The 12,713-nt window shown below is 44.5% G+C and overlaps 3 protein-coding genes across 5 annotated transcripts; 2 read left to right on the top strand and 1 right to left on the bottom strand.

Annotated features, from left to right (window-relative positions):
• Positions 1-4,018: 4,018 nt before the first annotated feature.
• LOC120667091 (lachrymatory-factor synthase-like) lies at positions 4,019-5,484 on the top strand. 3 transcript variants are annotated; one of them, XM_039947114.1, is made up of 2 exons: positions 4,019-4,984; positions 5,018-5,484. In XM_039947114.1, exons 1-2 carry the CDS (start codon positions 4,443-4,445, stop codon positions 5,028-5,030), a joined length of 555 nt encoding a protein of 184 aa, XP_039803048.1. In that variant the 5' UTR covers positions 4,019-4,442; the 3' UTR covers positions 5,031-5,484. The 3 variants fall into 3 exon arrangements, with proteins under 3 accessions (XP_039803048.1, XP_039803049.1, XP_039803050.1); XM_039947115.1 differs by having other exon boundaries at positions 4,019-4,992; positions 5,026-5,484; XM_039947116.1 differs by having other exon boundaries at positions 4,020-4,975; positions 5,015-5,484.
• Positions 5,485-10,502: 5,018 nt separating this feature from the next.
• On the top strand, positions 10,503-11,453 carry LOC120667487. Its single transcript, XM_039947553.1, has 2 exons — positions 10,503-10,565; positions 10,801-11,453. The coding sequence occupies exons 1-2, from the start codon at positions 10,503-10,505 to the stop codon at positions 11,278-11,280; spliced, it is 543 nt and encodes a 180-aa protein (XP_039803487.1). The 3' UTR covers positions 11,281-11,453.
• A 390-nt stretch (positions 11,454-11,843) lies between these two features.
• LOC120667090 (protein RALF-like 19) lies at positions 11,844-12,685 on the bottom strand. Its single transcript, XM_039947113.1, has one exon. It carries the CDS (start codon positions 12,485-12,487, stop codon positions 12,107-12,109), a length of 381 nt encoding a protein of 126 aa, XP_039803047.1. The 5' UTR covers positions 12,488-12,685; the 3' UTR covers positions 11,844-12,106.
• Between the last annotated feature and the right edge of the window lie 28 nt (positions 12,686-12,713).

Here is a 12,713-nt window from a genome sequence, read left to right as displayed (position 1 = left end):
AGAGCGGGCCGGGGTGAGACGGGACCTATTTCCATGTGCTTTGGCGTGTAGGCAGGCGAGAAGATTTTTTTAACCTCAGTCTGAAATTCGCTCCCACCTAGAATCGAACTCAAGACCTGAGGCTGCTAGGCACCCTTTCGCTTTATAAGACACACATACGTATATCAAGATTCAAACCTTCCCATCTTTAACCAATAATTTGACTATTAAATTTTTATTTTTATATCATAAATTTTATATGATTGGATTTGTAATCAAATATAATTTACAATGATTATAAGTTTATAATCATAAGTGATATAATATATGATAAATAAATGGTCAAAATGTTGTTTAGAAGACTGTGCCATGTTCCACCATGCCTTATAAACGTGGAAGGAGGGAGTAGTTAAAAGAAGTTTGCAGGAGATTAGGGAGAAACAATAGCAAAAAAAGTACCTTTTAAAATAGTAATAATACTGTAAAAAATAGCAACAAAGGGCAAATAAATTATGTGGAGTATGACTGATCATAGCAGGAATTCCCAGTGCTTTGCGCCAATATATACATGATGAGGTGTTTTTTTTTTCAGTGGCTACACATGCTTGGCAGCTGGATGATCATATATAAAATTTTCCTCCAAAACTCACACAATTATATACAGTAAAAATAAGATTGGCATGCACTATTAGCTGTTGGATTGAGCTTATCCATAAGCTGCACTTTGCTAATAATTTGACACTAAAATAACTACACGACCTTTGCTCTTTATGCAAGTATATTCTGGTGCTCTTTGCTTTCTGTCCTGCTTTTCCCTATTTGTGACTAAATTACTCCCACTAAAGTCTAGCTCTCCTGAGGTGGGTTTGGTTGGGCTTGCCTTTTCATCATATGCAAGTTTTGTAGCCATTAGCAAAATATAAATATTATCCCTGGGTCGGGTTTGCATGACATATAGTGGGAACTAAAGCTACAAAGAGAATCAGTAAGGCCACACAAGATCAAACTCCTCAGGTAACGGGAGATTGTCACTTGTTCTCTCCCCAGCAGCCAAGTGCTCACACAAGGATCCATCCCACACATTGTGCTCCCTAGCTCTCGGGTCTCCACTAGTGAAAGTGGAAGAGAAAGGCTGCCATCTTTAATTCATAGACACATAGATCATATGACCTTTTAGCTTCTTTAACAGCTTCTTCTTTCTTGGCAACAAGATAGTGCGCACTTGCAGATACGTGAATATACATAGGTACCTCGAATTATTAGTACTTGGATAGTAGCTGTTTATGTTGTACAAAAACTGCAAGGGTCCATACTAACATTTACGATGACAGTTTTAGTTTTCCAGATCTGCAGATGCACGCACATTCTCCAAAAGAAAACAGTAGTAGGAGCAACAAAAGTAAAATGAGAGTAACAACAGCCTTCCAATTCATTTTACAGTGATTTAGGGTGTGTTTAGTTGGTGAAAATGTTTGGGTTTTGGTACTGTAGCACATTTCGTTGTTACTTGACAAATAATATCCAGTTATGGACTAATTAGACTTAAAAAATTTAGCTCGTGCTAATTAGTTAGACTGTGTAATTAGTTATTTTTTCAACTGCATTTAATACTTCATGCATGTGTTCGAAGATTCGATGTGACGGATACTGTGCAACATTTTTTGGAAACTAAACAGGGCCAGAATAATCGTTGTCGTCTCTCATCCAACTATATATGTTACATGCTGCTTCAGTGTAGAATGCATTTTTTTTCTTTGCGTCATTGTCATTATGCACTACCAATAGAAAGAGGCATTTGGTCCATTATACGTACGTACGCAAGTGAATTGGTCCACAAACTTTGTCTTCTAATGTTATAATGTGGTATATATGCAGACCAGTCCCTGCACTGAAAAGGAGATTATTTAAATGGCAAAAGGAGGCAGCAAATACGTGGAGGAGGATTGAACAGGGAAAGGACTGAGCCCCCTGATATCTTTTCTGCCTTTTTCAGGGCTAGGCTAAATCCATCCCTGTATCTTGCTGGCTTTAACAGTGTGACTACTCTGCTTCTGGGAGTTTAAAGCAGGTCATGTGCACAAATAGGTTCACGGTACGGTTAAAAAATAAAAAAAGCGTCATCAAGCCACTATTATCTCAACATAATGTCGTTACCTATGTACAACGTGATTCACTTGTTATTTCACATTTAGAAAGTAATTATTATTCGTCTAAAGAAAGAATCATACACATACTAGTTCGTTTGAACAAGTAATTTTATTTATCAGAAAATAAAATAAAGACTCCTCATTTCCAGGAATTTATCAGATATTTGTACAAGAGATGACAAGGAGCACCATCGACTAAGCGCGTGTCAAGCTACCATTGATGCATGCGGGAAACTAAAGAGCAAGCAAGGAGAAGATCGAAGATGCTGGTGAGTGACAGCGGAACATTAGGCGAAAAGCTAGCAGCACCAATGTAATGCAAGCGTCCAATAATGTCCAGGAAAAAGGGCCTGAACCTGCGTGACACTTGGCTGTCATGGGCTCATGTCCGGGCTCTGTAGAGGGTGGATCGATGGGGATTCATCCGTGGCAGGAAAAGGAAAGAAAGCTGCTGCCGGGCGAGCTCGGTCATCCATGGCCGCGGAGCTCCGCCTTCTGCGGCTTCTGGTGGTTGGAAAGGGACGGGATCGGAGCTGGGGGAGGGGGAGGAGGGGGAGGCCGGGAGAGACGCGGCCGGCCGGCGGGGCCTAATGATTTGAGTGATCTGGGCGCGCCAATGGAAGGAAAGCAGCAAAGGTGGCGAGCGCTTTGGAGAAAAGAGAGGAAAAGGTGATGAGAGGGCGAGCAGCGAGGAGCTTAGTTGGATGGAGGACGCCTTTTTCCCGTTGGCGTTTTGGTAGAGTGAAACGCTGGATCGAGTTGGTCCACTGCTATAGTGTGCCTTTGGTGTAAATCACTGAATGTAATGTGCCTGATCGTTGGCGTTGATTTACCTCGTCCTTCACCTTTGCTTCAGGTAGGCATGCTGTAAATATATTTATAAGTTTAACCGAGTGACTTGTATTTTATTCCTGCGTAGATAAAGTTTTTTTTGCAACATCTCCTACGATAAAAACTGCCTTTTCTTTTCTAAGTTCGTTCCTAATAATAAGCAAAATTGAAAAGAAGAAGAAGAAGTTATGCAGGCCCGAAATAAGGAGCGCAATGGGTCAATATGGGCCTAATTCCATAGCAGCCGAGTCGGCTGGTACTACCAGACATGGGCCAAATTTGTCAAAAAGAAGCAAGGGTGGCCTTGGAGCACTTAATTTTAGAGTTGAAAATGAGTCACTGCTTCTACAGAAAATTCTTTATAATTTTCATTTCTTTAAACAGATCTGACCTTCCCGAGTTTCATCTCATTTCACCAATAAACAAACTGCCAGCATCAGCCACAGGTGGCTCCTTTGACCTTTGGGTAGCATGACAAATGACATGCCACAGCAATCGTTCAGGATGGGATGGCAGAACAACCACGACTTTTGCATGGTATTTGGAATGGGATTCTGCCGAAGCTAGCCTTTCCTTCACAGTCGTTTCTTTTGCCAAGGACAAAAAATAAAAATAACACCTACGACTTTAATCTGTATGATGAAGTAACTTTTGAGGATAGGAACGATGGATGGCGTTACAGGCCTCTGCACAAGCAAGTCTCTGAAAGAAGAAACACTAGAACGCCTCTTCCGTAGCTTCTCTTAGCAAGATCTGCCCATGTTCACCATGTTCAGTCAAGCTTAAGAGCAGGGCTAATAAGCCTGCCGGCTGCCGGCTGCAAGGTGGGCGGGGTGGTGGCGGGCCCCACTGTTTTTTATTGCGCAGCAACAAACGGCTGCCCATAGAAGCTGCTCAAATGCGTAGTCGCCTGCTGTCAGTCGCGGTCTCGCGAGCCTCTCGTTCCCACTTTCTCTCTCCACGTAGGATTCTACGCCGCCGCCTCCCACTATACTTGCTCTAAGCGAGATCTGCAAGTCCCTTTCTTAATTCTTCCGATCCTTGGAAGTTGCTACTCCAATGTCCTGCAAGAAGTCATGTTTAGCCAGACGAGCAAAAGAAAGCCGTGGATCGAGGCCAAAAAAGAAAAATCATGTATAGTCTGCGCTCCTTTCCTAGGACTTTGAGTGATGCGTCCAAACACGAGGGGATTACTAAATGACAGCGTGCACAGACCTCCCCTCCAGTGCGTCACCAACCAACTGCAGCCTGCAGAGTCAGGACAAACCGTCCAATGCTGCAAACCCAAGTCGCACACGTGCGACGACACGACCCTCTCGTCTCCACCACCGGAAGACGACGCGCAGGCGCAGCCCACCAACACCAACCACGCACCACGCACCACGCACGATATCAAGAGTCGGCCCGGCTAGCTAGCCACCGGCCGGTGGCGTCGCAAGCAGCAGCAGGCAGCAGCACATCCTGAGCGCATCCAAGAGAGGAGCGATGGAGACGGAGGAGGCGGCAGCGGCGGAGCAGCTGCAGCAGGAGCAGGAGCAGTGGCGGGGCACGGTGGAGGCGGCTCTGCCGTCGACCCCGGCCTCGGCGGCGTGGCCGCACATCGCCAGCTTCTGCGCGCTGCACCGGTACCTCCCGGGCATCGACGTGTGCGAGCTCGCGGCGGGGGAGGACGGCCGCCCCGGGTGCGTCCGCTACGTGGCCTCCCTGGCGCCCGCCGCCGCCGGGGCAGGGGGCGCGGGGCGGGAGGTCGCCAACTGGGCGCGCGAGGAGCTGCTGGAGATAGACGGCGGCGCACGCCGGCTTGCGTACGCCGTCGTCGGCAGCAGCATGGGGTTCGGCCGCTACGTCGGCAGCATGGCCGTCGTCGCCGACGACGAGGACGAGGCGGCCGCGGCGGCGGGGCGGTGCAGGCTGGTGTGGGCGTTCGAGTGCGATCCCGTGCCGGGGTGGAGCCTCGACGGGCTGCTCGGCTACCTCGACGGCGGGGTCAAGGCCATCGCCGCGCGGATCGAGGAAGCCGAAACTGCCGCCGCCGGTGCTCCAGCCGGAGGAGACGTCGTCGCCGCCGCTTGAAATAAAGCTCCAGGAGCCATCAACATCAGTCGCCCCGTCTACCGCCGAATTGTCGCCTAATGATTGGCTGCTATCTCGTCAAACTCATTCTATTAATGCATTGTTAATCACATCACACTTCCCTCTGGGTCGTCGCTTGCTTTGCTTGCTTGTCTCTCCTTCCTTGTCTACCGTGGTGTCTGTACGTGTGGTGTCAGGCAGGCCGCTTGAACCTTGAAAGGGACACTTGGCTCCTGTTGTCTCCATTCCATGTCGATATGAGAGATTATTCTCCTTTCAAAAAGAAAAAGATATGAGAGGTTATTGTGGGCCCAACCGCCCAGTGGGCAACCAGTGGACTGTGATGGATGATGCTCCTCCATTGGCTCGGCGTTGCTGGACCACGGAAAGAGACTTGTATTAGCTTGTTCGATCGATTCTGAATTCTGATATGAATATATGATCAGTTGCTTGATGATGGAGTTGCATATGTTCCCTTCCCACTTGCATATGATCAGTGGCAGCCTAGCATAGATGAGAATCCATACGCTTTGGAAGAAAACAGGTTCCATCAGCTAGCATGATGGATGCTACGGAATGGAAAAGGATTTATTCGCCTGCTGCACTAGGAGACAGAATTAGAGGTGCGTTGGGTTGGGTGGGCTGTGGCCCACCCGAAGATCTGGCCCAAGGACACGCACCATGACTGCGTGTAGCTCTGCAAATGGATTGGGTTGAAATAGATTTATTAGGTTGAGTTTTCATATGAATTGTGTTTGGGTGGGTTCAAGTGGGTTGTATTAACTAATGGAGCGTTGTGGAGCGGGTTCTATATGTAAATGCGAATTGAGATGGATTGGGTTGGGCTGAAATGGATACTATGACTATATATAAATGTCGATACCGTAACAGACGGACCCTACAAATAAAATCTCGCGTTCACACTATACAATTTTATTAAAATTTGACTGAAATTTATTGAAAATGACTCATTATGACTAGCGGCTACTCTATACAAAGCAGTGTGGCTAGAATCACACGTGGGCCCCACATCAAGAGCCGGACCCTAAAAATAAAACATCACATTCACACTACAAAATTTTATCGAAATTGACTGAAATTTGTTGAAGATGACTCAGTATGACTAGCAGCTACTCTGTACAAAGCAGTGTGGCTAGAATCACACGTGGGCCCTACGTCAAGAGTCGGACCCTATAAATGAAATCTCGAGTTCACACTATAAAATTTTATCGAAATTGACTGAAATTTGTTGGAAATGACTCAGTATGAGTGGCAGCTATTCTGTGCAAAATGGTGCGGCAAAATCTACACTATAAATTTTTTTTAGGAAACAAATTCTTATTAGGTTGTAACCATAGTTTGACTAATAGTTTATTATATTATGAGCTGAAATATTTGGGCTGGATTAGTGTGTGGTGATGGTGGTTTGAGGTGGTGTGGGTAATATTAATTTTACTAATGAGAATGGATTGGTGTGGGTATAATTTAATTTCCAACCCATTTGCAAGGCTAACTGCGTGGTCATGGCACATTTCACGTTCATCAGTGGGAATGTAACTAGACAGGTTGGCGGGCGATGCGCGCCTGTGCAAAAATATTATTTAAAATAATTTAAAAAAAGCATTATATAGTGAAAAAAGTTGTATGAAAATTAAAATTCAATTATTTGGATGTGAATATTTGTTGGGATTTGTACGTTACATTGGAATGGTTTAAGGTTTTTGGTAATTTTTTAAATATGTATTAAAGTTTATGATTAGTAGTATTTGTGTGAGTGTAGGTGTGAATAGTATGTGGGTCATTGTAAATAGTACCGTGTGATTCGTGTTATGAATTATGAAAACTAATTATTAGAAGGAAATAGATTTATTTATGTTAGATTAAACTGGTTCATAATTTTAATAACTCTTATAAATATATTTTTAGTTTACCGTTGTGAGGTGTGGGAAAAAATTAAAATGGTGTTGCATATGACTTTTTGTATATCAATTATTAGTATAAGAAATGAGAAAAACATAAAAATGAAGAAGGTAATGTAGGAAGGGGAGGAAGCATTTAATTAAATTTAAAAATTATGTGGGCCCCACCTAAATAGTACGTGGGCCCATGTGGGTCCCACCTAAATAGTACGTGGGACCTGCATGAACAGTGTACGGGTCCCACGTGGGAACCGCGTGAACAGTGCGCGGGTCCACATGAACAGTGCACGGGCCCATGTGGGGCCAGAACTCACGGGAGGCCAGCAATTCTTGGCCCGATAGTATAGTACTCAATTCACTAGTTTCAATAATTGCTTACTCCAATTGATAGCTTGCAGAATGCATGGTAGCCATGGTTGTAATGTAGGATCATATAAAAATTGTGTATTGTAAGACAAGTGGCTAGTTTTTAGAGTCTATTATGTTATTAAAAAATAACCAACCTAGCTTCAAATCCTGGATGCACTACTATTTCTCGGCCATGGAAGCAGTAACCTGCGTGTTCTGGTAGGGTGGAATTAGGGTCTGATTGGGTAGAAGGGCTAATTTTTAGTCAGCTAAAAATTTACTCTAGCTAATCCAAACAGATATGGCCTTGGGTTAAAAATTAGTCAACTTCTAAAGTTTAGTCCATAGCCCTCCAAACCCAGCCAATGAAGGCTAATTTCTGGCAGCGGATATAGCAAAATATCAAAATACCCTCGCCAGATTCTATCATCTTTAGAAATTCCATCCCTTTTTGCATCGTATAGTTGATCACACGGACAAACGATCAGCGATCACTAGCAATGCCTGCCCGCTTTGTGGTTTAAATGAAAAGTGACCTATACGTGCACTTTTAAACCACTTTTAATTACATCACCTTTTTATACGTCGTAGCTCTAGTTAGGATGGTCCCTTATCAGCTCGCTTTTGCCTGCACTTGCACGGGTTCCTTGCGTTCCAATCGATCACATAACTAATACCTGCGCAACGTAAATTGCCCATATCAGTTAGGATATACTCCCTCCGTCCCAAAGTAAGTGTCGTTTTATAAAATTTTAGACACATTACTCATCCTAAGAAATACTTTGCTACCTCTAATTAATTCTAGCAATTGTGATTGAAAATCGTGTTATTTATTTGATTTTCTATATTCTCATGCATATGCATTGGAACTAGAAAAATAATATCTATTAAATATTTGATTGGCTCTATATTTATTCTTATAAAATACTTTCTTGGTACTTGGTATTGCTTTAATTAGATGGATCTCATTACAAGCTAAAACTACATTCATGTGAGATAAATTTTGAATGCTAAAACTACACTTATTTTGGGACGGTGGGAGTATCTATATTCCCTCCATCTACTTTTATAAGACACGCGCATATCAAGATTCAAACTTTGCAATATTTGACCAATAATTTGATTATTATTTTTTTATTTTTTAATATAAACTTTATATGATTGTATTCATAATCAAATTTACTCCCTCCGTCCTGAAATGTAGGGCATTTTAGAGTTTTTAGAACAGATTATGGTTGTGTAGAAAAGACTCTCCTACCCCTAATTATTATGCATTGAAACTCTATTTGGGTCATTAACTATGTACTAATTAAGGTAGCATGTCATTTCCCCCATGCACCTCCCCCACATGCACCTTCTCTGCATGGTTGTATACACATCTTTCTATTGAGAAAGACCCGAAAACGATGCACAATTAAGATGGTTGGGTCCACTTTCAACCTAGAATGTCTTATATTTGAGGACAAATTTTGAGTCCTAGAATGCCCTACATTTTAGGACGGAGGGAGTAGTTTATCATGATTATAAGTTTATAACCATAAATGATATAATATACAATAAATTAATGTACAATAAATGAATCATCAAAATATTATTTGGAAGACCGTGCACATATTACCATGCATGTAGTCTCTGCTCCAATATGGTTCTTACATTTCTTCCTATTCCTTCCAAATAAGTCGAGTTAACCACATTATAATTCTTTTTTTTTGACAGTTTTATTATTCTCTCTTGTCCAAGGACCTCTAAAAATAACAAAGGGCCTTCATTTTTTTTCCTTTTGAAATCTAATGCTCACAGCAAGTTAAGTTCATCTCGAGGATTTTTCTCGTGCCTTTGAACTTTATTGTGGATTTTTCTTTTGATTGCTTCATTTCAAATGTAATTCAACTCCACAGTTTTAATGGTTATATAGTGAAGGTAGCTTCAAAAAATAACTGTCTCAAACAAAAGTAGTTTATGGCTTTACTACTTGTAGCATATAATCAGTATGTATGAGGACACCGAAAATTTCCATTATATTTGCCACTTTGTTGTAGTTCTGCACACTGATTGCAAGCTGCTGCATATGTGGCTTCCTTTCTGGTTAGGTTCATGTATCTTTCTCAACACACCCTCTTTTTTATCTATGGACATCCTCACTCGGTGGTGGTCCTTATGAAGGCGATTGAATTCAGATGAATGATTCGTGTCATGATGTCATAATGAAAGGAACTATTTATTACCTCCAGTAAGTTATTAAGCAACTGTACCATCATTTCTGTACCAGAGTTCCAACACCTCCTTTTGCAGGTTAATATCTTAATGGCTCAGACCCTCATCCATTCTTTCAATTTAGATGATCTTAGGTTAGTTAGTTAGTTGACAAGTAGACTCGTGCCTCTTAGGCCTCTTTGGGACAGCTTCTCAACGGCTTCTTGAGAAAAAAATGGCGAGCTCCAAATATGACATTGCCATTGAAGCTCTGGGTCATTTACCAACCATTGGCATTGGCATATCCATTCGGTTTGAGGATTGAAAAAGGAGTCGACTTTTTGCATTGTTAGTTGATCCGTATCCAGCAAATTTTTTGCATAAGAATAATGAGATGCATTCTGTTCTTCAATTTCTTTGTTTTTAGTAACCTAGTTTAGGCAGTATCCTACCTATTTATGGTAATCAAAATAAGTTGCTTTAACTGAACCACTTGAAAATTAGTCACACTATCGCTCTTCTTTTATATGACGGTTAAAGTTAGAAATCTAGCTTTCTCTAAGCACCTACGAGCTCTTCAGGGTTCAACTTGTGACAGTGCCAGTTCAGAGGTGACAGACAGCAATGATTTGCTCCAAAAGTTCCTTAAGGAACAGGACATACAACTTCTTATAACCGTCACAAGAACCTACCTGTAGCTATATGTGATACTACATAGATCTCTCTCTAACTGTCCGAAAGATACATGCTTCTCTTTCATATCAACAAGTTGCTGTGCATGTCCAATAGCAGCTAGCCTGATCGATCACCTCACTTTTTTTTTTGTTTCAGTAGGGAAATTAAAGTACATACAAGTTGCCTACTACTTTTTCGTTATTAGCACGCATATATCAACTCATGTTACTGCTGGTACAAAGAAGATTTGTGCCTATAAATAGGATACAGATCGTTAATCCAAATCACTGGCAACCAACCAAGAAGCAGTTCAGCTTAGTTCAGTGAAACACGATAGATGACGAAGATTCAGGATACCACGATGTTGCAAACCGGGAGTACTTGCCTACTTGGAGCCAAGGTAAAGAGCTCATTTAATTTTTGCAATAATCAATTAATGATATGTAATTAGGTTCTATGATTCTACATAGAGCATATCCTTAGCTAATTAAATTCATTCTCAAAGTGAATAACGTGAGCAAAGCTTGTCTGAACATGTTGCAGAAGTCACATGAATGTTTTTATTTTATTTTTTTAAAAATAAAAGAGCACATGAGTGCATATATAACTGATGCATCATTGCTCAGATTTTTCAGCAAAAGGATCAAGAGCTGCGGCGCTCATTCTCGGAGTGCTCCAACAACGCCAAGGCCAACAAGCTCATTCCCGGCGGTGGCAGCGGAAGCTCGTCGTTGGAGGTGGCGGAGACGGTGCGGTGCGCGTGCGCGTGCTGCGGCGTGCCGGAGGACTGCACGGCCGCCTACATCCGCCGCGTCCGCGCGGCGCACTGCGGGAGCTGGGTGTGCGGCCTCTGCGCGGAGGCCGTGGGCGAGCGGCTGCGGCGGGAGCCCGGCGCCGGCGTGGAGGCGGCGCTGCGGTCGCACACGGCGGTGTGCAGGGACTTCAACGCGACCACCAGGCTGAACCCGAAGCTCTCCCTCGCCGGCTCCATGAGGGACATCGCGCGGAGGAGCTTCAACCGGCGGGCGTCGTCGGCGACGACGTGCCACGACGAGCTCCGCGCCTCCAAGACGATGGAGAGGGCCGTCAGCTGCCAGCCCCGCTTCTTTGCGTGATCTGCTGATCTTGCACAATTAATCTCCAAAAAAAAAAATCTTTACACTTTGCTACTACTAGGTCGTTAAGTCGTCCTTAGTCACGCAGATGCACTTTTTTCCTTGAGAGGAAAAAAATATTTTGTTCCTTGAGAGGGTATTTGAATACGTGCATCTTCGTGTGTATATTTTTCTTGTGGTTGAATAAACGCAGGTGGCATTGCTGGTTCGTTCAACTGCACTCTCTCAACTATGAAAAAAATGTTTTTTTTGGTCGATACGTGCGAGCAATTGTCAATTGACACTATATGTATCACTTCAAATATTTTATCATCAAGTGAGGAGGGATGTGGACTTGGTTCATTAGTTGTTGCGCAATTTCCTGGGAATGGGCCTCCAAATGAGATTCCAAGATCCAAAAGCACTAGAAATGAATTCGGCCCAATTCAATTATGTGGTTCTAGGCCCAGTTTGCGATCAAATGGACATAAAAGAAGCAATGCAACTAATTTTTTTAAAAAAATTGGGGAAGTATGAACAGAGTAGAGATCCAACCAAGCATACATCTGCGATCGATCAGACGCTACTCTTGCTGAGCGTGGCCTTTCTTGAATCCTCCTTATTCCATGAGTACATTGTCGATCGATCATACAAGCACTGATCCCAATAACTACTTGGAGCACAGACTGCAAGCTAGGACGGGACCTAATAATCGAGCTACTTGATTACTCGATCATCATTCGCACCGTACAATTACTCAATAATGCAGTCATCGTCGTCATCATCGATCAGGACCTCGACCTCTCTCAGTCTCAGACGTGCATGATTGATCCTCCTGACGATGAGATCAGTTGGTGTTGCGCGCGCAGCGGGTGATGGCGGAGCAACCCCGGCGGTAGGGGTTGGCGGGCTGCTGCGACGCGCAGTTGCTGTAGTAGGAGCGGCCGCGCTGGTTGCAGGGCACCTGGTCCGCGCGCAGCGCCGCGTAGCTGATGTACCGGTTGGTCGGCTGCCGCTGCGCCATGGCCCGCCGCAGGGACGCCTCGCCGCCGCCCAGCCCCGCCGCGAACTCGTCCTCCTCGTCGCTCCCCACCGCGCACTGCCCCAGCGCCCGGTCGCACGACGGCGACGACCGCAGCGCCCCGAGGTCCGCCGCCGAGGACGCCGCGCAGCAGAGCACGCACAAAGCCACCAGGGCCACGAGCGAGGCGGTGCCGAGTCGAGCCATGGACGGCGGCGATGGATGCTGGCCTGGCTGCCTGATTATTGCTCTCGCTCGCTCGTTGGTTTAATTTGTTGCATATGATGGGCATGGCGCCCCCGCGTGGTGGGCGGCCTGGCTTTCAAGCGCGGATGGGTGGTGGGAGGGAGAGGCCGGGGCTCGCTGGACGAGAGAGAAACGAGGCCGTCCGTGCCTCGTCTCGGCCGGCGACCGTGGCCGGCTGGCCGCGGCC

Source organism: Panicum virgatum, chromosome 3N (genome assembly GCF_016808335.1).
Source record: "Panicum virgatum strain AP13 chromosome 3N, P.virgatum_v5, whole genome shotgun sequence".
NCBI lineage: Eukaryota > Viridiplantae > Streptophyta > Magnoliopsida > Poales > Poaceae > Panicum > Panicum virgatum.
Note: the sequence above shows the minus strand (reverse complement) of the source record. Positions and strands in the feature narration are given on the sequence as shown.

What these genes read in the sequence shown, in the direction of transcription:
- LOC120667090 (XM_039947113.1), bottom strand. Translation starts at nt 12,487, where the DNA reads ATGGCTCGACTCGGCACCGCCTCGCTCGTGGCCCTGGTGGCTTTGTGC.
- LOC120667487 (XM_039947553.1), top strand. Translation starts at nt 10,503, where the DNA reads ATGACGAAGATTCAGGATACCACGATGTTGCAAACCGGGAGTACTTGC. An exon ending in CTTGCCTACTTGGAGCCAAG is followed by an intron (nt 10,566 to 10,800) that starts GTAAAGAGCTCA and finishes CAGATTTTTCAG; the next exon opens with CAAAAGGATCAAGAGCTGCG.
- LOC120667091 (XM_039947114.1), top strand. Translation starts at nt 4,443, where the DNA reads ATGGAGACGGAGGAGGCGGCAGCGGCGGAGCAGCTGCAGCAGGAGCAG.